The sequence below is a fragment of the Monopterus albus genome, unplaced genomic scaffold (assembly GCF_001952655.1).
Source record: "Monopterus albus unplaced genomic scaffold, M_albus_1.0 scaffold300.1, whole genome shotgun sequence".
Taxonomy (NCBI): domain Eukaryota; kingdom Metazoa; phylum Chordata; class Actinopteri; order Synbranchiformes; family Synbranchidae; genus Monopterus; species Monopterus albus.
In genome coordinates, this window is record NW_018128180.1 from 261,266 (window position 1) to 287,298 (window position 26,033).

Sequence of the window (26,033 nt, forward strand, 5' to 3'; positions counted from 1 at the left end):
GGAAACTTTAACTGACTCCAGAAAAGGAAACAAACGAAGTCATTTAACTTTTTCTTGTAAAGATTTCACCATGTGACATACAGTATTTCCAGCTAAAGTTAATTCCGAGGAAAGGAGAGATGTTACCGGCCTACTTACCATCAATCGCCATGATGTTCTGTTTTTGCTTCAACCAACGCGGGCGGTGAAGAAGGAGGAGCGGACCATTAAAGGGTGGGGGACGGGGGAGATTCATAGTGTGGTACAGTCCATGAAACACAGGGGAGCTGACTGTCTGAGACAAGTGTTGTACAAATATCAAACCCAAGATAATATCAGTGGGACAGTTATTTCTTTTTAATGTTAATGTGTTTTAGTGTTAATGTAAATGCAACTTTTGGGGGGGCTTCACCATCACCAGTTAAACTTTTGGAGAAACAGAAACAGATGTGACAGATGTAGCTTATGCCAATACATGGTGCTAACTTAGGACCAGGCTAAAAAGCTTTTTTTAAATTTTTATTTGAGACTGACTTATCATAGCCTACAGCTACAACCCCAGAGTCAAATTATTTCACATAAGTTATGTTATTGAACTGTATTTGATACACTTAATAATGATGCTAGATACAATTTAAAGGATAAGGATGGGCATTGTCTGTATTTAAACACTCCCTATACACAGACTAAAAACTCATTTTCATTGTCTGTCAGACACTTAGACCTCCAGTGTTGTTCAAAACCAATTAAAAATACCCCAGGGAAACACACTGTTGCACTGGTTGACATGTTTCCTTATTACACAACACCACACCCACATGTTTGTTGTTAGGTTTTTTTTTTTTTTTTGGCTCCACAGCATCTGAAGTAAACAAGTGGTCCATGCACAAGATCTCTGGACATTCTTAACAAATTTTGGGGTCTTGTGTTTTGTAATTAGGAGATATGTTACCCAGTTCAGCTGTGTGTTTCCCTGATGTGTTTTTAATCATTTTTGAGCAACAATGGAGCTCTATGGTACAAACAGCTAATCCAGGACTGAGAGACTGACAGATATTAACAGTGGGTAGAGGAAATTCACTGTTTATTCTCTGTACAGGTTGAAAATACTGTTAATATAGAAAATGATCAACCTTATCCTTTAATAATGTATCAATCAACCCAAAAGTTAATTAAGGCCAGCTAAAACACATTACCATGCTATTTTTTATATGCCTTACACTAATATACCTATTCGATACTAAGATATCTTTTGATAACTATGGAGCTTTTGTGACATTTATGGAATACAAGGTGTCCAATTACCCTTCAAAGGCCTTTGCACTGTTTTCAGTAAAGCACATTAAAGCGCCCATTAAAGAAACATATCCAACTTCAACTATGCAATCAACCCATAACTCTAGTTTCAACGGTCAAATTAAATCAGGATAAAACAATAAAACAGAGGAATGGTCCAACTTTACAACCATACAGCAACAGCATTGCTGCCCCGGCTGGACCGACCCTGCTGATCCCGAACTGGGCCGTTCTCATTTTGCTCCGGTGCTGGTGGTTTGGAGCAGATATATTACCTGTCCCCTCCCTGTTTTTATGAATCATTTGCTGATTTAAACCACCTTCTCCCTCGTTGAATTTTTTTTCCATTTTTTTTTCTGTCTGTCCCCTTTTTCGCTCTCTTTCTTTAATCCCCCTTCCACCTTTTTTACTTATTACCAGACTCTGTATAGAGTTGAACATACAGTAACCCCCAACACACCTTCACACACCAACTACAGGTAAAAGTCTCATACATTCTTCTGTGAATGTCCTGTATCCATGTTCCCTGTTTTGTTTTGTTGCCATGCTGTTTTGCATTGCAAACAACAATAACAACAACAAAAAGCATAATGAACTAAAAAAAAACAGCTGCAAAATACAAGCAATGTCGATTTACTTTCTGCAGTGAAGATTAGCTTTCTGGAGGCATTATGCTACCCTATATTTTTCTTATATTCTTGTAAGTAACTGGTTAAATATTATGTACTTCAGGCAAATGTTCAGCTTTTTCAGCAGTGGTTCACAGTCCTACCTCACATGAGTCAGCACTGCTGGTTCACCCACTACCTTGTTAATCATCCTCTGATTGCTGGTGGCTGAAAAACAAACCTGGTTCCTGAGAACAGACCACTGCTATGAAAATCAACAGTAAGTGTTTGTGTGAACCCCTGAGAACCAAAGAACAAGAGCCCCTTCCTACATTCAGCCCACTGACAGTCATCAGGCTAAGTGGCAGAATCTATCACAGAAGTGGCATCACTGATCTAAATACAGCAGAATGCCACACTACCACAATGTTCAGAATTGGACAATATTGTCATGCAGCCTTTGGTCAAAGCAACAGGTTTACAGTCCTTTACTGGGAGTTGTTACAAAGAGTGTTGTAGGCAAAGTGAGAGTACAACAAAAGCTTAAATTGCAGCACATCATCACAGTGTAACTCTAAAATTGTACTAAACATCACAAAATGATGGAATCTAAATGTCAAAATGTCTGATGGTATTTTGTTTTCAGGCAATTTGAATCTTAAAGGTCAAGTATTAAATACAGCACTGAACTAAATATTCATACAGCAGGCGTCATCACTAATGAGAATCTCAGTTCAGTGCTCACTGAACAGCTGTGCTTTAAGCAAAGATATATAGTAAAACATCGAGGAATATATTCAACTTTATTGTATGGGTGCAAATACTGTGTAATGGTATTCACCTTTACTTTAATTTTACTTTAATTTTAACATCAGTGATACAATACAAATACATCTTATAACCTACACGTGTTTACCCTTGCCTTTGGTATCCTGTATTTCTTCTAATCTGATCTAAATCATTCTCTTTGTTACTGCACTCACCCCATTTCCTGATGGTTCATTAAAATGTCATTCAGTTGTATCTAATCAAATTGTAGTTAGGCTTATCCTGTTGTTGTAGCCTATTGCATTCATCTCTCAGCTGAATGACTAAAATGTGAACATACAATTCATTGTATAAACTATTTCAGTGCATTTTTCAAGCCTCTAAAACATGCAGCTGTTTTAATGTAGGGATGGTAATAAGCGTTTGTTACAATAGAATTATAATACCCATAAAGTTTCATTTTGAGATTCAGTTTATACTCCCATACCTCATCAGGTTGCCATGGATACAGACAGCAGCTGCTGAGCTCTACCTTGTGATTCCCCGTCAAAAACATGAACAAATGTTACCCAATCAAGGCATTTGTTACAGCATCTGTATTCACATTCTATTCCCTCTCTAACATTTGAAACCACCTAAGAAACAGAGCTCACAGTATTTGGCATAATCTTAAAGCTGGTTACATTGAGAGTACAATGTAAACACAAGAGTGTTTACATTGTGAAAGATGGATATGAAAAAAAGAGATTAAGAAAAAGGCTCATGAGGTGTGTATCTGAAAGATGTTTCATAATATAATCTATCGATACTAACATATTGTTTGAATGGCTTTACCTGGCATGAAAGGATGTGATGGCTGCTCAGAGCTGAACACTGCTCAGGCAGGGCAAAGGAAATCATTATACTATGGCTGTACTCGCCACAGTTTCCTGCCTTATTATTGCAACACACAGATGGTATTTGTGCGCTCGCTGACATGATGCAAACTGTGAGAAATCTCTCCATTGATAACTGGCAGTTGGTCTACAGTAGTCTTATTTAATGAACTATGCATATAATCAGCACTAACTGTAAGGATCTATAGGACTGACATTTTACTAACACTGGAAACACATCAAAGGCAAGAAAAATTTTAATATGTAAACCTGGATTTTACACATTTAGCCCAACAGCTAAATGGCTTGTGCATATAAGTGTTCTTTCTTTCTTTCACTCATTTTTTGAATAGTGACTGGTACAAAGACAGAAAACTAGGGGTGTGACAGGCAGCAAAGGTCCCCTGCAGGAATCGAGTGTTACACCTGATAGATATAATAACTTAAACATGAACAAGTTACCCTGGCAGACACACAATTAGTTATGGATCTGGTGTTTTCTGAAGTCTACGTGATGGCACCAACTGCATTTTTGAATGGTCACTTTATGAGGGTGTTTGAGAGAAAACAAAAAATGGAAAGGTCGGTTAGGAAAAGAGGTGCTAGTAGCACGTTGGCTGTGAGTTCACATGTATGTTCATGTTCACATAGCACAGATATACATCCACAGACACACAGTAAACATAAACATGCCGTTTCCCTCTTTATCTCTTCTCCAGTCATTCTTGTTTACTTTGTCCTATTTTTAGCTGCATCTCTGCTCAAATGCCGTCTGCTGGGCTTGTCAGAGCAGCTCCTTCTGTTGTCATAGAAATGGGCTGGCAAGTCCATTAGCTTCTTCGGCTGGTGGCTGCCCAAATCACACTCACCAGGGGAGGGGGGCACAGCTGCATCTTTTCAGTACAGGTGATCAGATGAGGGAATATTCATTAGAAGTTTATTTATTTATTTATTTCTGAATGGACTTATTCAGTCTGATAAGAGAGTAGCATTTACAGTACAATCATGTCCACTCCATGTATGAGCTTGTGGTATGAACACTGCCTGTATCCCTGGGATTTATCCCGTCAGTTATTGTTGGTTGGCTCAGAAAACGGGTTATTCAATGAAGCAGATCTAGCTATACATGTGCTTTCAACCACACAGTGCAACCAAATGAGATGTGAAATACAATGCCTTACTTACATTTGATTTATTTACTCTGAGTAAGCAAGGATGCTTAGCATTGAGGATCTCAAGATACACTTAATGCTTTTTAAAATGAAAATGACACATATAGGCCATCACACACTCAGGGTCATGTTACCAATCTGCAAGAAATATACTGTATTTGTGGTGAATAAATGTACAGGATGTACAAACTTTACAAAATTACACACAACCCTGGAGACTCCTTCACTTTTAGACAATCAGTAGAGGAAAGGTGGGCCTTGATTTCCTTTATCTTCTAAATATGCCTTTTTTAGCCAGATGTAGGTCTAGTTTGTTTTGTATTTTACTGCTAAAATCACAAATACCGGTACATACCATAATGTTTTTGATAAATGAGTTTGAAGACAACGTAGTTACCTGCTGAAGGGTCATCAGACTGGCAATAGCATCCCATCATTCACATGGGGTAAGCCTGCTGAGTGAAATATAGTCTGTAGTTCACCTATTATCATGTGACCAAATATACTTAGGTCACGTGACAACGAATTTAAGGATGCAACTAATGCTCATTGCATTTTACTGATCTTTTCACTAATCATTATTTAACCAAACTAATCAGATGTCAGAACATAGTGAAAAGTCTGACGACTGAAAGTAGCTGCTAAAGTACAATCAGATGAAATTTAGATTTTATTTACATAAATCATCTTTTACCAAATATGTAAGTTACATACTGTAGTATGGCACTTGAACAAGACACTGAAAAGACATCAAAGCCTGCAATGCAACATGTCATCACCATGACAAACCAGTGTCATTTTCACCTACACCAGACTACAGCCATTTTTATTCCAGTTTGCTTTTGACTAGACAAAGTCGCAGTATAGAGCACAGTGTTAGCACAAAGTCCATTTATTTCATATATTCTTTGTGAGCAACATTTTATACAACTGTCTGAGAGTTACAGAGAAAAGACCATCAACAGTTTGGGAAACTGAGCTCGCTCCACTGACGCAGACTGAACAGTAAGGAGCTGTTTCCATAGTAATAGCTTCCTACACATAACTGGCTGGACTGCTAAATTTAATGTGTAGGTGAAAATGACATGTAACAATCCAGTATTAATGATCTATTGGGTCCATTTAAAGTATATTACTGCATTGAAAAGAAAATCCAGGTCTGCAAATGTATGCAGTAAAAGACCAAGAGAAGACTCAAGTTCACAAATATTTGGCTTTACTGTCTAAGTAGTAACTAACTAGTATGAAATGTAAGATTAAAGCTAAAGTTGAAGACTGTCAGTCCTGCACTGAAGTACATTTCATTTATAACTAGATCACATCAACACATCTGAAGCTGAGAAAAGCTTATTGTTCATTAGGTTTTCTTTATGTGACTGTAGGTGGTTAGTGTATTTCTGAACTGGGACGCCATCATGTGGGGAAGCCTTGTAACTGAAAGCTGGCGGTCACTGTAAGAGAGTGAAGCAACACATTTTACACACCCTCTGTTTACACAGTCAGTAAATGATTTATCCAATTATTTATAATGGCAGAGATTTATTTGAAGACATTTCATTGAATTTCTTTTTATTATGTAGCTTTACATAATAAAATTACACAATTAATTCATAATGCATCTGTGCATAAGTAAAGCAATACAATCTGGATTTTTGTATTTATTTCCTAGAATTCATCTTTATTCCATCCACCATTTTATTCATCCATCTACACATCCCTCACTGAATTAATGCAATGACCTTTCAGATGAAACACATTTATTGCATTTCACTGCATTATCCATACACACACATATTTTCACACACAGCTTACATAGCTCAGGTCCGTAGCTTGTGTTTGAGGTTGGTCAGTTGCTCCATGTTAATGCTGCTGCCACCGCACACAATCACCAGAAGGGGGCCCAAGGGAGTCGGCAGACGACCTAACAAAGAGGGTGGCAGAACAGGAGGGATGATAAAAATGTAATAGGACCATAAATAATAACACCACATATATATTAACACATAAAATGCATAAAACCACAAGAAACATCAGACTTGGGAAGAGTGCTACTTCTTATTAAACTCATTAATGGAAGCAGGTACAAAACTAGTTTTATACCACTTAGTTCGGCACAAAAAAACCTCCTTCCAGCTGGGAGGGGACAGAGCCCCTGACTCAAGGGGTGTGTGTCATCTTTTAAAATAGACAAAGTCATCCTCCATAGCTGTTTCATATACAGTTGTCCTACAGGATCAACCTGCACCTCCCATTTCAGTTGACCTGACCATTTTACAATCTTATCCAATGAGCTCCTCTTCCTCATAGTCACATGACCAATCCATGCAACCAAAGAAAAATACAGAACAGATTCCCCAAAGGCCCTATAAACCATAATCATTATAGTGCGATCAATATGAAAATGAGATAACTTCCTTAAACAGTGCAGGCGTTGGTGACCCTTCCTATGAAACAGCTTTGCAATTGGCCTCAAAACTCAATATTTCATCAATAATAGTGCCAAAGTATTTGTAAATCTGCACATATTCCAATCTGACCATTAATCCAAGTAACATCACTTATGTGGGGCTTCCTCCAAAAATCAATAAACATGTCCTAAGTTTTAGTTATATTTGGTCAGAGGCAGGATTCCTCACACTACGGAACAAACTCATCAACAATTGGGCCATAACTAAGCTCACTCTCTTGAAGGAGACTGACGACAACAGAGTCATCCACATATTTAATATTGACTCTGTCGTCGTGCTTACGTCAGCACGTTTGTGTAAAGAATAAATAACCAAGGTGAAAACACACACCCTTGTGGAGAGCCCATAGAAGAGCATATCCTATGTGACAGGGTATCGTCTACCCTCACTCTCTGAGTCCTGTTTATTAAAACAAAATCTAAAGTCCAGCCTACCAGACTGCTACTTAACTCAAGTCTATTACTCAAGATATGGGGCTGGATCATGTTAAAAGCAGAAGAGAAGTCAACAAATAAAAGCCTTGCGTGCATCCCAACTCCATCCAAGTGTTTAAAAAGCAACCTGAGCCAAGTAATAAAAGCATCCTCCACTTCTCTGTGAGGTCTATAGGTAAATTGCATGGGATCAAGTAATTGCATAGTTGACTTCAAAATGTGTGCACGCCCATAAGAATATAAAATGGTGAAAACAAAGACCATTAACATCAGCCACAAAAATGTTTATGTCTACCAGTGGCTGAAACAGTTTCAATTCCTACATCGGTGTCACAGTTATACTGATAAACAGCAGAGTTGTAAAATGAGAGGACATTAGCAGTATTACCCAGTGGGGGAAGAAGTACTCAGAGCCCTTACAGTACGTAAGTAAAAGTAATAATACAACAGTGTAAAAATACTCTGTTACAAGTAAAAGTCTTGCATTCAAAATGCTGCTTAGGTTAAAGTACTAAAATTAAAAAACACTCATTTTGAGGACTGGCACATTTAACATCAATGTACATTGTATTATTGTATTATCATTATTATGAATGACATGTTTATTGCTGCAGCTGGTAAAGGTGGAGCTACTGTTAACTACCTAATATGCAACTTGAAGTAGTCTGTTACTGGGTAGCTTGTGCATTTCCCACCAGGTGTCAATAAAGCCTTATATTCTCTGATTCAGAAACATAACTAGTAACTAAAGTTATCACATAAATGTAGTGAAGTAAATGTACAACATTTGCATCTAAAACTAAGTAAAAGTATGAAGTAGCAGAAAATTAAATACTAAATTACAGATACCTCAAAACTGTACATAAGTACAGTATCAGAGTAAATGTTCTTAGTTCTTGGTATTAGCTGTGATTGAGGAGTTAATCATGAGTAGTTACCTTCAGCCTGTAAACGGCCTATAAGACCACTGTAGACAGCTGCTAGTGCTGCTCCACACGCCATCTCCACCAACACACGCTCCTCATCTACAAGACAACACACACACACACACACACACTGAGTGTTAATGAGTGCAAAAAAACAAAGGCAGCATGTTGCTAAATTCATTATACCAATTATTTTACTCATTCAAATAAAAAAGCAGAGGGGCTTTTCAGCTTTCCTAATATTAAGATGTAAATTATCCCGTTACCAATTCATTATTGGTTTTAATCAAGTTTCTTGGGACATTTGCAAACACATGCATGCTAACCCAGGAATGTTTCCACAGCATGCAGAGCCTGCTGGTCAGTCACCAGTTCAGAGATGACTGTCAACTCGCTGCACTGGCTGTACTCAAATGCTTTCTTGCAGATTGTCTTTGCTCCGAGACATTTGGCCTCACTGTGGGTAGACAGACACAGAGGGAGAGAAGGAGACAGGGTCTGTCGGTCTGCAAGACCATTAGACATTTAGACTCCTGTAACCACTAACCTGGTGATGTCATCCAAAGTGACCATCCTCCCTGCCTTAACAGCAGCATTGAAACAGTCAGCCCCCACGGTCTCCATGGCGACAACGGGTACGTCCATCCAGCCTACATCCTTCAGGCCCTGTATGACCCCACAGAGGAGCCCCCCTCCACCCACAGACACCACCACAGCACCAGGCTTCCTACTAGGCCCCAGAGTGGCTGCAACCTCTGAGATCATACTGGCATGGCCCTGCCTTGGTGTGTGTGTGTGTGTGTGTGTGTGTGAAGAGAGATTTGGGAACAGTTAGAATATGAGTAGTTATGAGAGTACTGCACAGTACCTGTTTTGTAACTACAGTGCACTGCAGAAACTGTGATGAATGTCTTTACCATAGCAAGGGGTGATCGAATGGTGGGACATAGATGAGTCCTTCAGTTCCTGCCAGTCTAAGAGCTTCTGCATCGGCATCATCCCAAACCTACAAAAGGTTTGTACTTAATTTTCTCCTCAGATCCTTTTTATGCTGTTTTCTATTTAAAAGACTGAAAGCATTACCTGATTTACTATTTCAACAGGACTGATCAGGCCTAAACTGGCATCTGTACCACAAACAGATTACTTGTATAATGCATACTGAATGTTATACCTTACCTTGCCTATAATCTTGACTGTAGCACCCTGATCTTTGAGTTTCTGAAAGACCAGCTCAGGAGATGAGGAGGGGACTACAATGGTGGCTGGAACACCAATTTTTCTGGCTGCATAGGCTGCAGCCATACCTGCATTACCACCTAGCAAAAAGCCATTTCATGTTATGTTAGAGCTAACTTATCAGAACTATTGCTACTGTTGTACTATTCAGAGTGTCAGTAGAGATATCACCTGAAGCGCAGACAACTCCCATGGACTGTCTGGCCAGCTGTAGAGGAGAGCGGTTAAAGGAATAAGGGCAAGTCTGTGTCTTTTGTTCCAAAAACCTCTGCATGATTAGCTGAAAACTGCATCACAGTCAGAATTGGCTTTTAATTAAACATTCATTATCTGCTGTGGCTCTGTAGAAAGGGTTTATACCTGCTGGCAGAGGTGTCCAATGCCACGGATTTTGAACGACCCAGAGGGCTGTGAATTCTCCATCTTTAAATAGACGGTGGTTCCCACCCGTCTGGCCATGTCAGCGCTCTCTAGTAGTGGTGTGTTCAGGTGGAAATGCTCCATCATGGTGCAACTAGTTTCACTAAATGGGAGACAAGGTATTGGGCAGTTACCAATTTTCAATGAGGTTTCAAATTTTACTCTAGCAGTGTTGTTTGGGGTCTGCAGGTACTTTATAAGAAAAAAGTGCATCTTTATAACATATAAATATGCTATAAATTTGTATCAAAGTCCTCATTGGTGTCCCTTCCCCTGTTATGTACCAGATATGGCAAATGCTGCAGTGAAGTACTACTGAGAAGAAGGTTATCAATGATGTGCACCCAAACATGGAAAAATAAGAGTAATATTTCTTGAATATTTATTGAAACTTGTGTTCACAAGTTTTACGCTGCTGCTTAAACAACTGATTAAAAAGTAAGCTGAAGATATAACTCATTGGGTTATAATTACTGTTTACTGTCATTTAGCAAAACCATGTTACCTTAATTAAACACAAAAACTGGAATTTCTCACCAAAATTGCATTTTAAATCAATAAGTGGACAGCATCTTTTTTATTTGTTGTAATTTTAGTAGTTCCAGATAGATTATTGTTCATAGTGGGATCTGGAGATTATTCTGATCAACAACCTGGAAGCTGATTTTAGAAACTATGGAAAGACATTTTTCAGTACTTTGAGCATCACAAATAAGATTGACTGGCAGCAGAGATAAGACAAATAACCCACCTCCCTCATACAATGTAGAGATATAGATGTCAACAGTATTTGGAGATGTAAGGTTATATGCATGATCTAAATCTGTACTGGCTTGAGGTGTTCTAGAGAAAATGTGACCAGGGACGAATGTCTTCTACAAAGTGGTTTTACAAGAACCAATGTAAAAACGAATGAATAAACTAAATATAAACGAACAAATAACTACCTTAGGTTTATTAAAGGCGACGTGACGTAGACTAAACGTGCCGCTGTAATGTCATATGTTGTACGTTAGCCTTACTGTAGGTCATTAGTGCATTTAGACTAATAAACGTTGACTTACGTATGGAAAATAATGTCTTTTTGAAAACACCTCTGGCCGTCAAACGACAAGCAGGAAACTGTGTAATAAATTTACAATACACTCTACTCCATGCTAAATGTTTTAGCATGTAGCAAAACGAGTGCCAAACAGCCACTTCCGGTATATACTTTCAAAATATGTCCGTGCAAATTCTCAGTCATCCAGGTCGTAGCATGCTGAAAAAATACATTTTTTTTCCAGCATACTTTTAAAATAAGCGTAATACGGAATTTCCTTAACAATAATGACACTAAACTAGATCAGTAGTGGAAAAAAGAAAATAACATTTACTCAAGTTCAGTACTTAGGTACTGATTTGATGTACTTATATTTTATTAGCTTTATATTTCCACCGGATTTAACCCTGTAAAGCCCGACACATCAAAAAATAGCCAGAACATTCTAATTGTTTGGAACTGAGATGTTTATTAAACCTTTTAACTAAATCCAAAAGAAAATTCAAGATTCAAGATTTTATTTGCCATTTATGCATAGACAGACAGTCCAGACATATGGGAATAAATGTGCCATACTATTTTGTTTATTAAAAAAAAAAAAATGAATCACATTTGATACATGGGGCATTGTTGGCAACTTTTTTTTCACTCAGAAACTTGGATAGCAAATATGATACAAATGGTTTTATAGGGTTAAGAAATAGACTTTGCGCTTACCTTTTATTTAAATTCAAATTAATAATATAAATGATAACATGAATTGTTAATGTGATGTATGCATTAATGGATCAGTAATTATCATTAATCAGGCTATGAATTAATTGTAAACGGGTCATTTACTTGCTTTTGGTTCTTAGTCACATTTTGAATGTAGGGTTTTTACTGTGTTGGCTATTCTATACCACTGTTATACAGTATTACTACTGCTAGTATTGCTACTATTACTACTATTGCACCTAATAATAATAGCATACTGGGCTACTACTACTACTACTACTACTCCTTTTACCATATTTTACATCATGTTATATTTCCAGACATGTGCAGCTATAGCCACTTCTCCATCTCCAATCCAACAATACAAACCTGGAATACCTACATTTTGATCTGATCTTCATGCCATCAAATAAAATACCATTATTATTGCAAAAAGTTAAAGAGCCAGAAACCTTGAGGTTATGTCATGTTGTTCCAGCCAAGTGGTTGTCTGTTCTGTGATTTCGCTGCATTGTTACATGTAGTAACATGGCATAACTTTTGTTTTTATATTAAATAAAGCTGTATTGGCTTGAACATATTTTAGTACTGAATAAGAGGTAATTGTACCTTAGAAATCCAATCAGAACTACTCAGAGAATAGAAATAAACTTACCAGTGAAGTGTCTGCTGTCAGTGCATACTTGAATGAGTCTAAAGTCCTTTTTTAAAGGCTTGAATGTGCACATTTGTGCGTCAGATAGAGAGAGACAAGAGAGAGGCTGTCAGAGACTATGTACCCTTTATTGCAGTGGTTTTTAATCTGCCTGTATGTTGTGTTTTCTGTTCAGTTGTGTTGAATGAACTGGTTCCAGTGCATCAGTCAAAGACATACAGTTGTTCCAGCTGCATCCAGTTTCCTTCTGTTTCGTCTTATTTTTTCTTTATTTAGAAACCTAAATGAGCCAGTCACAATCCAGACTTCAATTCTCTGCAGGGATTATAATTTCTTTATTATTAATGTACATTAGCTGTATACTATAGTTACAGATTGCATATCCACAAAGTAATGGTAAGCATCCCTCTGAACAATGTACAATTCTCACACAATTCTTTCTGTAACACACAGTATGTGTTACAGAAAATGAGGCTTTAGTTTGTCATAATCGTCTGGTACACCTGATGGCAGCAGTGGATTGCTGCAGCACTGACAGATAAAAAAACTGAACAGTTTGTAATAATAATAATAATAATAATAATAATAAACTGCATTCTTCAAATAAAACAAACAAAATAATCAGAAGTATAATACACTTCATAGAACTACTGAAATATCTAAATGTGAAAAAAGAAATTAACTCTGGGCCCATTTAACCCAGTTTTAACACTACAGCCCAGGGATTAAATCTATATATTGTCAGCCTCATAGACTTAGGCTTCTTTTAATGTGCCAGGGTGGAGCTGGGTTTGCAATAACACATACTGACTTGTTTTTAGGACACTGTTCAGAGTTTTCAACATAAGCACAGAGCAGCCACAGGAGCTTTTAACAGGAAACTGATGGATTTTACATTGTTATTAAACACTGAGCTGCTGGCAGATGGAAAGCACTGGTTTAGAGCCTGGTACCTGCAGTGCACCAGGATGAAGACCAGTGTGAATGAGGCTCTAGTTTAGACTAAGCTTTGTGTCGAAATATGCAAAAACTAATAAAGATATTCTTTCTTGTATTTAAAGAGTTGTCCAGTCCCTTTTCCACATTTTCTCCACATTCTCTTTTCCCCTTCTTTCTCTTCTCTTATCTACAACCATTATGTAGCTGAACGGATGTCGATACACAGCAGACACCAGTGCTTAGTCAGGATGAATAGAGAATAGTCTGAAACATCTGTAATGGTTCAAAGATGCTGTTTGAAATCAGAACCAAACTATTCTTCTGGTATCAGTTGAAACCTTTTTTTTTTAAAAACATGCCATAACATTATACTGAGAACATCTGGTGCTCGTGTTCACTTGATGTGGGTCTTAGCCACCATGCATCAAATGCTGGATTTAGTCTTCTGGTTGCATTTCCATTGTCTTTCCTGACTAACACTGCTTATACTTGCTCTATCAACAATGACATAACCGACAAAACCTGACTTGCTTTAATGGGCATTTATCTCTTCTCACTTCTCATGTTCCTCTTTTCACTTTCACATTTCATGTCTCACACATTCTGTACTTTCACCTGATCTAACCTGTAAATTTACTGCATGTAATCTCACACCTTCACACCACACAGTGTGAAAGTGTCTTTAGATGTCTCTGAGAAAGAGCCCATCCTTCTGCTGTGTGCTAAATGAGCTTGGCTTTATGAGGATCCATCTGGTCACTTTATTTATAAATTACCACCATAAAAAAATAAAGTGGCATTTAAAGTGACGTAAAAATAATCAGCTTCTGCCATGCGGCTGAACTCTTCTAGAAGTTTCAAGCTGCTGTTGCTAAAAATAATGTAGAATTCAGGCCATTTCTGTTAACTGCAGCAAAGCAGTGAAAGTATGTTAAGATTCTACAATAAAGTGGCTCCGTGTTTCCAGCGTTACATCCAAACACACCAAAAAATGTTCAACAGTTCCATCTTTGTTCCTTTTTCTTCCCTCTCTCAGACAGAGCCTTATAATGCCAAGCACAATGCCACCAGCTTTTGAGGTAAGTAGACTTAAGTGGACCTTGAAGCTGTATCCAAAAGCTTTGGTGACTTTTAAAAAAATTCAGCTTCTGCCATGCGGCTGAACTCTTCTAGAAGTTTCAAGCTGCTGTTGCTAAAAATAATGTAGAATTCAGGCCATTTCTGTTAACTGCAGCAAAGCAGTGAAAGTATGTTAAGATTCTACAATAAAGTGGCTCCGTGTTTCCAGCGTTACATCCAAACACACCAAAAAATGTTCAACAGTTCCATCTTTGTTCCTTTTTCTTCCCTCTCTTGTCTACCTCTGTCCTTTTCTTCTTTCCTTTTCAGCCAGTTTATCTGCCCACATGCTGCTTCGGCTCCTCTTCCTCTTAATGTGCATGCGCCTTCTGTGAGCGTGCACGTGGCTCCTGATCTGGGCTTTATGCCAGTGAGCGCTGTCTGGGTTTGATCCTTGGATACAGCTGGAGAAAGAGAGAGGGTGGTGGTGGTGGGGGGATCACTACATCAAGTCAACATTGCTCTCAAGCTGCCTGAGCATCATGAAGACAGACTGTGAAGGCAGTAAATCCACTGCTTAACATGCTGTTCGTACTGGTACAGCACATTACTTAATTCACTGAACGAATGGGGATGAGTATTGATGATGCTTAAATTAAAACTTTATATGTACTATCTACAGTAAATGTACAGATCCAAAGTCCCATTATTATTTACTTTATTATGTATACAGTGTGGTTGTAGGTGCATTGCTGGAATGCAACTGTAATGGACAGTTTGATTAAAACTATATACTTCAGCTTCACTAGTACAAGAATTGAGTCCAGAGCAAAATGGTCTGTGCACATACTATACTCTCTGAAGCTTAAAAGGCACTGTGCACAAAAACCCTGTCCAGCAGTGTCTTCACATGTGGTTGGTTGGGACATAACACTGTGAGCATTACAGCATCTGTCCAACCATAACTAGGCACAGTAAGCTTGTGATGCTCTGAATTTTTCCACATGATGAGGTGGTGTTTATTTACTTTAACATAAGCTACTAAGCTCTAACATAAGCTGCTATTTATCTTACTACCTACATTAGTGATCAAGCTAAGAAACATTCACTTAACACCATTAGTTTGTGGGGTTACAGACTAGTACATTCACTTTGTGGAAGCCGATCCAAAGTTATTGTAAAACTCCAGCAACCCCAGCCATTTACCCAAGATGACGTTACATTTGCCAAACACATCTGGTATCAGGCTAATGGATTATCAGCTGGTGAGGATACTAACCTTTTGCCTGGGATATCCAGCTTTAACCAAGAGGTACAAATCTAGGAACCTTTTACAAAATTCTCATTTTAAAATGAGTTGTGTGGAGACTTTAAAAAGTCAGCCAAACACTGCTTTTAGCCGAGTAAAGGAACCTAATGTTATCTTATTTAGCTAGCTACAGCTAATCAGGTCTGAAAGCAACAGTTGTCTTCTCAGCCAGAATAACTGATGCTCGCACGTCAAAAAAACAAGCCTGCTTTTAAAAACCCACAATAAAATAATAAAAAAAAAAAATTGTTTATGTTAAATATTGTTTATTTTTCTGTGTTAAATTGGCCACCATTATCAGTGTGGCTGAATTGAAGAAACTCTTCCTGTGTTTTCACTTGACCCTAAAATTACTTACTTTTTTTTTTTAATGGAGCAACCAGTAAACAGTGAAACAAATGTAGGCAAAGTAAGGTCTAGAGTGGTCAGGCAGCCTGCACGTATCTTTATGTTTTTCCATGTGTGCACACATTCACAGTGATGCATCTGTTGTGATGTCTTGTGTTCACTCACCCCCAACAAGTTTCTAGGTACATATCCCTCACGGTCATTAAGTCGCGCCCACCACCACTCAGTCTCAGTGTCGTCTCGGCGACGCAGAATGGTGATGGCGTCACCCTCACTGAAGGAGAGCTCATCATCCTGCTGGGCTGTGTAGTCCCACAGAGCATAGACCAAACCTTTGTTCATCACGCCCAGCTTTTCCTGCACACCTGAAACAGATGCAGACTATTCAGTGTTCAAGATCTACTTAAGATTAAGAATTCTTTTCCTCTGTGGACTTGAATAAAGCGGTTTAGTTTAGTTCTGTTGACTCATCATCTGTATCTTTGTATTTACCTACCATATAGAAACTGAGAACACTGTGTGTAGCCCTCCTCCATTTCTTCACATTTATCTGCTGCTGTTTCAACATCACTAATTGTTGTGGCAAAAATGGCCGCTCCTGACTCCACTAGCAACTTACAGAGGTGGACGCTGTTACATGAAGCCGCACAATGCAAAGGAGTCCTGCGAGGCACAACATCAGAGTATGACTTTAAACATTCCCCTGCTAAACACAATTGAAACATTAACTAAACATGAATTCAGTTGGCTGCATCAGTGATTAAATCAAACAGCCTCTGAATACGAAGCCTCATTAGAAGTGGTAATCTTTTCCTTTAATACTCCTAAGGCAGCTGAGTCAAAAATGAGTTAACTCTGTCACTGTCGCCTCTGAGCTGAGCTCTAGCATTGCAGCCACAGAGTGTGTTCATTACCCAGACTCCCTCTCGTCCTTCAGCAGCCACTGCTTGTGTTATTACGCATTGTTATGTGATTGAACGAGCGAATCAAAGTACTGACCACCCGTCACTGTCGGCTGCGTTTACGTTCACGCCAAAGTCCAGTAGAAACTTGACAATATGGTGATGGCCAGCACAGACAGCATTATGAAGAGGAGTTATGCCTTCATCATTCGGCATACTGGGATTCTCCACCTTAAATACAGAGAGAATGAGAAGTATTAGAATTTGTACACTAGATGTTGGCACAGATTATTGGCTATATACAGCAACAACAGAAAATCCCAAAAAATCAGCACTGGCATCAACCTTGAGAAACTCTTGTGAAGAGCATTATAAAAGTGCTAAGTGCCCAATTTTACTGCAAAACTCAGGAGAGTGCAACATTTTTGAAGAGCGTGAAAACTGTTGAGATGTTGAGTTTTGGTGCCTTGGGGTACTCTGTCAAAATGAGTTTGCTCTGGGTGTGAGGCATGTGAATGTTTCCTTGAGAGTATCAGCTAGAATTTGCAGTTTGAAGTGTCTGTAAGCACTTTTGTCCAGTGAAAGATTTCAGGATTAGATGGGGATGTAAGGCTTTGTTCTCAAGAGCTCTGAGCTGCTGTAACACACTGTGATACAGAGGCTGTCCTCATTCATAAGTCTGCACACCATGGACCAAATCTCCCATGACAGTGTTTGATTGTTGTGTCTTGTTGCTTTTCTTCTTTTGTCTCTCCTCTATCCACTCACCCCAACCGGTCGAGGCAGACAGCTGGGGTTTGTCGGAGGTTTCTTCTGTTAAAGGGCGTTTTTGCTCAAGGGGGATTTGTTAGATTTTTACTCTATAATATTAAAATAGTAAGGTCTAGACCTTACTTTGTATAGATGACTTTTGCTGCTGAGGATGAAAGATAATATTCTTCATTTGTATTGTCCTGGAGATAGTGAAAGCTTCTTCTAGTTAATGCCAAATCTGTTGAGGCAGCCTGTGTGTGGGTGTACAGTAATTGTTGGCATGTAAAAATATTCATCTATTGCATAAGGGAACAGAACATAGGAAAGTCAGAAAACAAATAAAATTTAGAAGGTATTTGACCCACGGCTCTGTTTAACAGAAGGCCCATAATTTAACAAATTAACTGACAATTGTCTTGTGAAATTTTATTAAAAATGCTGCTGCAGTTCCCAGGTTAGTACAGAGAAAACTACTGTGATCACATAATGAGAATAGTCTGTCAGGTTTTAGACCACAGCACAGCACTGAAAATGCCCCAGCTAAAGTAATGGGTAGGGTAGTAGCAAAGTCAAATTACAGCTCTAATGCTGATGTTCTTCTACTTAACTATTCTATATTATTAAACATAATATTTAACCTCAAGGTTTAGGTTGTTTCTAAGACACAGGCCTGTTTTGCCTGATGATACATTTAGTCTCTCCACACTGTAAAGGATGGTGTCCCTCAAGGCACTGTTCTTTGTCCAGTACCTTTCTCTCTTTATACACTACAACTCAGAGACCTGAGTCTCATATTCAGCAAAGATGTCCATGCTACAAAAATGACAGTTTGTCAGTATTCTCTTTCTGCTGCTGCTGCTCCTCATTCCCACTGACTACTATGACTTACAATGCATGGTGACACATGGCAGACTGGTAGCTGAACTAGCTCCACCATTAGCAAGGTAATGCACTAGAATGTGTTCTGCTGGCTGATATGAGAAAATTCAAAGTTAATGGACCACAGTGACCTGAGTTTTTATTTAAAAAGGTTACATTGAACACATTTCAATAGGGACTGAATATTGCACCAAGCTGTTCCAGCTTATTTTCCCCAACAGACATTCTGAATGGAACCGAAACCCTAGTGTGCTGAGTGTCACTTTAAAGGAAACTCAGAAATAATACGACTGGAATACAGTAGTTATGTCCATCAAAGAGGTTATGTGTGTGGTTGTGTGTATGTGTCTGTGTGAGTGAACATAGCACGTTGGTTAGCAGGGTTATGGACAAACGACCAGATAGATCAGCAGCATACTTGGTAAAGACATTGGTGAGGATATACTCTAAAAGTGATTAGATTTTGTCTGAAAAGGGTCAAAGGTCAAGGTCACAAAAAATAAAGAAAATGGGGCAAATTTTAAAAAATCATATCTTCATCAAATGTTATCAAAATTATAGCAATTTAACACACATATGTAGGGTGGCAATGTCTATCACCACACCAAATTTCATCCAAATCTGTTCCAGATTCCAGATCGGACGGCCATTTAAATTTAACTGAAAACTGAAAACCCCATTTAATGTATATTTTCTGGCATAACTTGGCCTATAATGAAGATAAAACCCTGAAATGTTCAGGTAAGATGCACAGTATAACTGCCTATCATACCCTAAAAGATGATCTGGATCCTATCTGGACTCAGGATTTTATGAGATATTTTGTGTTGTTCTGGATCTCATTTTTCACAAGGGACCCATTTGTATGAGGGAATGTTGTGCCTTGGTGGAGGAACATGCGGTCTCTGTGTGCTCTAGTTGGAAAGTAATTTATGTTGAAAACTGAGATCTCTTTGGTGGAAAAATGACACTAGACTTTCTTCTATTACTACAGCTTCTACAGTTTTTGTATTGCTTCTCCGTGTCTCTTTCTTTAAGATTTTTACGAGTAGGCTTTGCCAATCTTCTTAAAGACTTTAATTTGGCTTTGGAGCCATGACTGATGTAAGCCTGTGACTCACTGTAATATTGAGAAATACAAATAAAGATGAATTAATTTTAGCTCCGCAGACAGATAGAGGTTTAGAATATAAAAAATGAGAAATTCTGTAACAATATGATCCTTTGTTGTACCTCATATATAATTCTCTGAACCAGATCAAACTCTCCCTCTAACGATGCATCCAGCAGGAGAGCTAAAGGATTAAACTTGACTCGAAGGCCATGGCCTGTCCGCTCTGACGACGGCTTCTTCAGGTTGGTTCGCTTAGCCTGTAGTACACAGGGGAAGAGAAAGAGGAAAGTGTTGACAAGTCACAACAGGAGCTTCTAAATAAGCACTTACTGCTTAATCTGGCACAGTAGACAACAATTACTTTGTTTATACTTGCAGTCACATTTCAAAAGCATAAAAATAAAAGAAATACAACAAAATAGATGAGAAACAAGTGAGATGTGATATTTATCAAATTTATTGGGCATTAGTGCTAGTAAAACGAGGAAAGTATAATGTCCTGTCCAGTTTAAAAAACAGAAAGCCCCAGCTGTAATGTGTCTATCAGTATCAGGTGAAATAATAACATTTATGTCTACCTTAGGAAGTGAAGGTGGTGTGGAAGTTGATAGAGATGGAGAGGCATGGCCTCCAGTGCTATGGCCGGGACTAGAACCTCTCTGGTTGTTATTGTTTTGGTCCTCTGGCCTATCAGGTGCAGGCGATGAGCTAGGTTGGGTCAACAGAGACACATTATTGGTATTTTCTGTTGTTGCCTCTTTGGATGTTTCTATGGCAATAGAAGGAGGGGACAGGGATCGAGAGCCAGAATCCTGGTTTTGACCTTCGCCCTCCACAGCTCCCACACTGCTGTGCTTGTCACCAGGTTCATCATTTCCACTGGCTGAATGGATGTTGTCCATGTCACCCAATAAACAGTCGGGCTGGTAGAAAGTATTGCCTGGAATAAAACAGTAAAACATGAAATTTAAGCATCATCGTGAGTCCCGCTGATGTTGCTTGACCTGCCAGGCCACATCATCACATTTACCTGAGCCTCCTTCTATGCCTCCTGCCAATGTGTTGAACCTAAACACCACAAATCACCATCAGTTTAAATATCAGCCTTAATGTTCAGATGTGTCTTGCTGGTGGAATACAACATGTTACAAACCTCTGATACAGCAATTTCTGGATGTTTGGCCCCTGTGGGCCCTCTGGTTCAGTGATTGAGCTTCGTTTCTTCAGGGGTCGTGGGGCATTGCTGAGGCGTCGACGGAGAACCTCCAGGTCAGCATCGCTCTGGTAGCGAAGCTGGGAGTGGGCTGTGGAGGGGCACGGGTGGAAAATTTAAACATGTCTATGCATAATGTTTATGACTACACATTGGTTTTCTTATTATTTGTTAGTTACAATTTTGTTATTATGCCTAAAATTTGACAATACTTTCTATTTTCCAAAAATATTACCCCAAGGAAACTTGGTAAATGTAATCATGTAATATAGGGCAAATTTTCTATAGAATCAATTACCAATAGATGAGACATAAAAATCACAATAATGCAACACAGTGGGATACTTTGGTCCTTCTGATCTGTTGTAAAAGTGCAAAATGTTTAGATATGCAGTACGGATTTGTGGATAAATCACTTTGTGTGTAAAGTGCCATAGGGAGTATCAAAAAATGTATACTCAAGTTACACTACAAAAACTACTATCATTTGGAACAAGAGATCTACTACTGTAGACAGTAGTCCTGTTGCTGAGAGATCCATAGTACATTTATTACGCAGATTTATCTTTGGGTACCTACCAACTGGGGTGAGCTTAGTGGGACTAAGTGGACGAGGGATGTTGTCCACACTTGGTGGAGGTATAATTTGCCTATCATTGCTTTCTCCTCCTCCTCCTTTCCCTCCTCTTCCCTTATCTGTAACATCCTCTCCACCTGCTCGTACTCCTCCTCCCTGGAGGAACGGAACAGGGGATGGAGAGGCTGAGGAGGTGGGGAGGATTGGTTTACCATAGACTGTGGAGAGACAGGAAAAGGGACAGATACTGATGTGACCGGTCTTGAGGATGTTATAACAACACTAAACATACAGTATCTTTTCTCAGAAAATGAGGCACATTCAGTAAAAACTTTTCTGTTGCTTAATTACCAGCTTTGACAGTAGTCCTGTTGCTGAGAGATCCATAGTTTTTGGCTTGAGGCTGCTGGAGGTACATGCTGTAGATGGAGCTGCTGTTCATAGTGGCCGGACCCTTCCTGGGGGACTGGGGCCTGGAGGGATGATCTGGGACGTAGGGTCGTACAGCCACTGCTGGAGGGGGATCTGTTCGCTCCGTTTGTGGGGTCAGTGGAGAGGGCTGGGAGGTCATGGCAGAAGCTAAAAAGAGAGGATACAGTTCTTTTCCAAATGCTATAACCACATATCCATGATAGGGAGAAATAATTAGCAAAGTTGGTTATTCAATTTCCCTAAAATAGAGAGGTGATTAATATTTAATTACAAATCAATGCTTAAATAGAGCCACTCCAATTATAATAAGTCAAACTTATAAAATACATAACAGTCCTATTTTCTTAAATTACCATGGCTTGTGTTTGGAGGGACCACGATACGCTGTTGTATTTGCTGTGAGGAAGAGGAGGATGATGTGGCGTTTGCAGCACTGGAACGAGGCCAGCCCAGCGTACCAGGAGCAGAACGGGGCAGGGAACTGGTGGCACAGTGATGCCCCGCAGTCTGGTGGGTAGCACTGGGGTAGGTACCATAACCAGAGGGAAGCTGGTGGGAGAGGGAGACATTGAAATGAAGACAAAGGGAGAAAGGGAGAGAGCGAATTTGAAAAAAAATTGTAAAGTGTGACTGCATGAGTATGTTGGAAAGAGATCTTTCTCTCGAGATACTTTGGTGTGAAAAATTCACACAGTCATTTATTGCATTGCTCTTCAAAGTGGGAGCCAAGGAGGCTCTAAAATGGCCTCAGGGGGGCTTTCAGCAAAATGAGCAATGTTTTAATGGCTCTATAAAATCACTTACTTGAAATTATTTATTAGAAAATTTACAAGAATGACTGTTGTGACAATAGCTTTCACTATTAACTGGTGTGGAAACAATACCTGTTCTGGACTGTTGGTCCGCCAGTCTGAGACACTTTTACTGATGCTAGGCCATGATGCTTCATTAGCTAAATGGAGAGACGGAGAGATGGAGTGCTGAGAAAAGGACAAATGTTATAACAAGAAATGCAGTTAACCCTGTAAAGCCCAACACATCAAAAAAAAAAAAAATAGCCAGAACATTCCATTTTTTTGGAACTGAGATGTTTATTAAACCTAAATCCAAAATAAAATTCATGATTCGAAATTCAAGATTCACGATTTTTATTTGCCATATATGCATAGACAGACAGTCCGGGCATATAGGAATAGAGGTTCCATATTATTTAGATTATTTCTTTTGATTATCACATTTGACACATGGGGCATTTTTGGCAATTTGATTTGCTCAGAAACCTCACGTATGAAATATGATGCAAATGGTTTTATAGGGTTAAGAAGAAGAAGGGAGACAAACAGAAAGGAAAATGGCACAGTGTCTATGAGTACTGAAGCACTTTAAAGTAGGTAAAAGGTAAGATAAAGGGTACAATGTAAGCATGTTGAAAAGACAGTAAATTATATGTTACAGTGAGAAGAGACTGAAAAGGGTCAGGGTGCTCTGCTGTTGCCTGAGTATTTCAAATTACTGTAGCTATAATTTACACGCCTCTTCAACAATAAAAATATAGATGGCAAAACAAAAGACTAAAATAAAAGCACATTATTATCTATACATGTAATTTACTTCGAGAGGCTCATAAAAGCAGTGCAGGTCAGGCTGCGTACCCAACAACCTTTGGTCTATAGTGAACTACTGTACACTGCCTATGCAATATTTGGAACAGTTATTTTTAATTTGGACTAACAAGTCTGACTTTCAATTGTTAAGCCTCAATAAATGAAAAATAAATAATGTAACAGGACAGGTGATAAATTGCTTAATAACTACTCTACATGCACAAATTAGAGTGTTTTCTCCTCTGCAAACATGAATAACATCTTGTAAGTGGTAGAGCAATGGGACAAAAATCTCTCTGATTGTGAGCTTAGATGCAAAATGTACAGCTATTAAAACATCTTTATCTGTTAATAAAAAAAACTAAACATTTAAAGTAACTGACAATTGGAGTCATATCATAAATGTTTGGGTGCGGTGCTGTACTTTCCCTCCCAAGAATTACACTAAATGGTGGGTCAACATGGGAAATATCCTGAAGCACATTATGTTCCAAAGCCCCACATAACAACGCTGCTATCTTGCACATTTAAACCTGACTCAACTATGTTAAAATGCTACAGAAAGCTCTCGAAACAGAAATGTTGTAAACAGAGGCACCGGCTAAAGTTGCAGTTTAACCCAGCCTCTGTCTCTGTAAAGTTTCTGTTACATAACTGGCATGGTTCAATGCAACACCAAGGACACGCTGCAATAGCTAAACCTTATCCCGCTGTTCCCTGTTATCTCCTGACACTCCTGGAGGTCAGTGACCTAGCTTTTGCTTTGCACTTAACAAACTCACCTTAATGTACTTCCATATAAACTAAAAAATTAGTTGAAATTAAATTGCCATATGAATGTGACCATGCAGCTGGTTACGTGAAAAAAAAAATCACAAGATTATCAAGTTCAATAGTTAGCATGTTAGCTTGCAACTTTATGCCAATTATCATTTTAATTACAGCTGAGAATGATGTAGCTGTCTCATAACTGGTCATAAACTGCATTAGACAAATAAAAATTTTGACCTGATAATGGCAACAGTCAGGCAACACCAAAGTTATGCCAAAAGATATTTACTAATTGGAGGGCTGACTACCAGACAGAACAACACTGTCATGCAATCATCCTGCAAGCCTGGCTGAAAATTATTCAGAAGGGGGAAAAAAGCCCTCTCAAATATTACTCAGCCCACTGTGGATCATTAAATTCTGCTATGCTCAGCTGGCTAATATTTAGCATCCATTGAGAAATTATCAGTAGCAAAACAAAAGACTAAGTTTGAATTGTACAGCCACAGACCCACAGTTGTGGCACAAACCAGAATAACACTGATTAACTACTGATCCTGGGAGGCCTGCAGTCATTAGCTGTGCTGTGCAACTTGTTGCCTGCTGCTGTAACCCGCTGACCCCAGGAAGAAAACAGTCATGACAAGAAACAGTCAGTTGCAAGGTAGAAACTTGGCCATCTGCCTGAGAATCCAGATTAGAAACAGTCACACAGTGTTGTAGTAAGACTGCAATGGCACCATTACAGTACATCCTGGTGCAAAACACAAAAAGTGGCTTGGCCTGAGATGAATGGTTTTAAGAAGTCTATCAAACTTATCACTGCTCGAGCCTCTTTAGATACATACAGTGGGGCAAATAAGTATTTGATACACCACCGATTTTTCAAGTTTTCCCACTTACAGAGAATGAACAGTTCTTTAATTTTCATCGTAGGTACACCTCAACTGTGAGAGACAGAATCTACAAAAAAATTCCAGTAAATCACATTGTTAGATTTTTAAATAATTTATTTCCATTTTATTGCATTAAATAAGTATTTGATTCAATAGAAAAATAGAACTTAATATTTGGTACCAAAACCTTTGTTTACAGTTACAGAGGTCAGACGTTTCCTGTAGTTCTTGACCAGGTTTGCACACACAGCAGCAGGGATTTTGGCCCACTCCTCCATACAGGTCTTCTCCAGATCTTTCAGGTATTGAAGCTGTTGCTGGGCAACAAGAAGTTTCAGCTCCCTCCATAGATGTTCTATTGGGTTCAGGTCTGGAGACTGGCTAGGCCACTCCAGGACCTTGAAATGCTTCTTACGGAGCCACTCCTTAGTTGCTCTGGCTGTGTGTTTGGGGTCATTGTCATGCTGGAAGACCCAGCCACGACCCATCTTCAATGCTCTTACTGAGGGAAGGAGGTTGTTGCCCAAAATCTTGCGATACATGGCCCCATCCATCCACTCCTCAATATAGTGCAGTCGTCCTGTCCCCTTTGCAGAAAAGCACCCCCAAAGCATGATGTTTCCACCCCCATGCTTCAC

At 38.9% G+C, this 26,033-nt stretch overlaps 3 protein-coding genes across 16 annotated transcripts in view; all 3 read right to left on the minus strand.

Moving 5' to 3' along the window:
• Window positions 1-210, minus strand: part of syt14a (synaptotagmin XIVa) — a 47,346-nt gene extending 47,136 nt beyond the window's left edge. For all 4 annotated transcript variants that reach the window (XM_020623461.1, XM_020623460.1, XM_020623459.1 and 1 more), the window contains exon 1: window positions 139-210. In XM_020623461.1, the coding sequence (XP_020479117.1) occupies window positions 139-151 (13 nt within the window). In that variant the 5' untranslated portion in view covers window positions 152-210. The remainder of the gene's footprint in view (window positions 1-138) is intronic.
• A 5,161-nt stretch (window positions 211-5,371) lies between these two features.
• sdsl (serine dehydratase-like) lies at window positions 5,372-11,408 on the minus strand. Of its 2 annotated transcripts, none has more exons than XM_020623467.1 (10): window positions 11,133-11,217; window positions 10,126-10,288; window positions 9,937-9,973; window positions 9,706-9,845; window positions 9,444-9,532; window positions 9,074-9,307; window positions 8,853-8,983; window positions 8,539-8,625; window positions 6,511-6,619; window positions 5,372-6,149 (listed from the first exon to the last, which is right to left on the minus strand). In XM_020623467.1, exons 2-9 carry the CDS (start codon window positions 10,270-10,272, stop codon window positions 6,516-6,518), a joined length of 969 nt encoding a protein of 322 aa, XP_020479123.1. In that variant the 5' UTR covers window positions 10,273-10,288; window positions 11,133-11,217; the 3' UTR covers window positions 5,372-6,149; window positions 6,511-6,515. The 2 variants fall into 2 exon arrangements, with proteins under 2 accessions (XP_020479123.1, XP_020479122.1); XM_020623466.1 differs by lacking the exon at window positions 11,133-11,217 and adding an exon at window positions 11,250-11,408 and having other exon boundaries at window positions 5,376-6,149.
• Window positions 11,409-14,576: 3,168 nt separating this feature from the next.
• The window catches only part of LOC109973678 (apoptosis-stimulating of p53 protein 1-like), a 51,368-nt gene continuing 39,911 nt past the window's right edge, over window positions 14,577-26,033 (minus strand). For all 10 annotated transcript variants that reach the window (XM_020623447.1, XM_020623450.1, XM_020623449.1 and 7 more), the window contains 12 exons: window positions 23,009-23,076; window positions 22,478-22,673; window positions 22,044-22,271; window positions 21,695-21,910; window positions 21,056-21,206; window positions 20,933-20,970; window positions 20,481-20,842; window positions 20,022-20,159; window positions 17,254-17,387; window positions 16,751-16,917; window positions 16,420-16,619; window positions 14,577-15,061 (listed from right to left, as the gene is read on the minus strand). In XM_020623447.1, coding sequence (XP_020479103.1) covers window positions 15,020-15,061; window positions 16,420-16,619; window positions 16,751-16,917; window positions 17,254-17,387; window positions 20,022-20,159; window positions 20,481-20,842; window positions 20,933-20,970; window positions 21,056-21,206; window positions 21,695-21,910; window positions 22,044-22,271; window positions 22,478-22,673; window positions 23,009-23,076 — 1,940 coding nt within the window. In that variant the 3' untranslated portion in view covers window positions 14,577-15,019. The remainder of the gene's footprint in view (window positions 15,062-16,419; window positions 16,620-16,750; window positions 16,918-17,253; window positions 17,388-20,021; window positions 20,160-20,480; window positions 20,843-20,932; window positions 20,971-21,055; window positions 21,207-21,694; window positions 21,911-22,043; window positions 22,272-22,477; window positions 22,674-23,008; window positions 23,077-26,033) is intronic.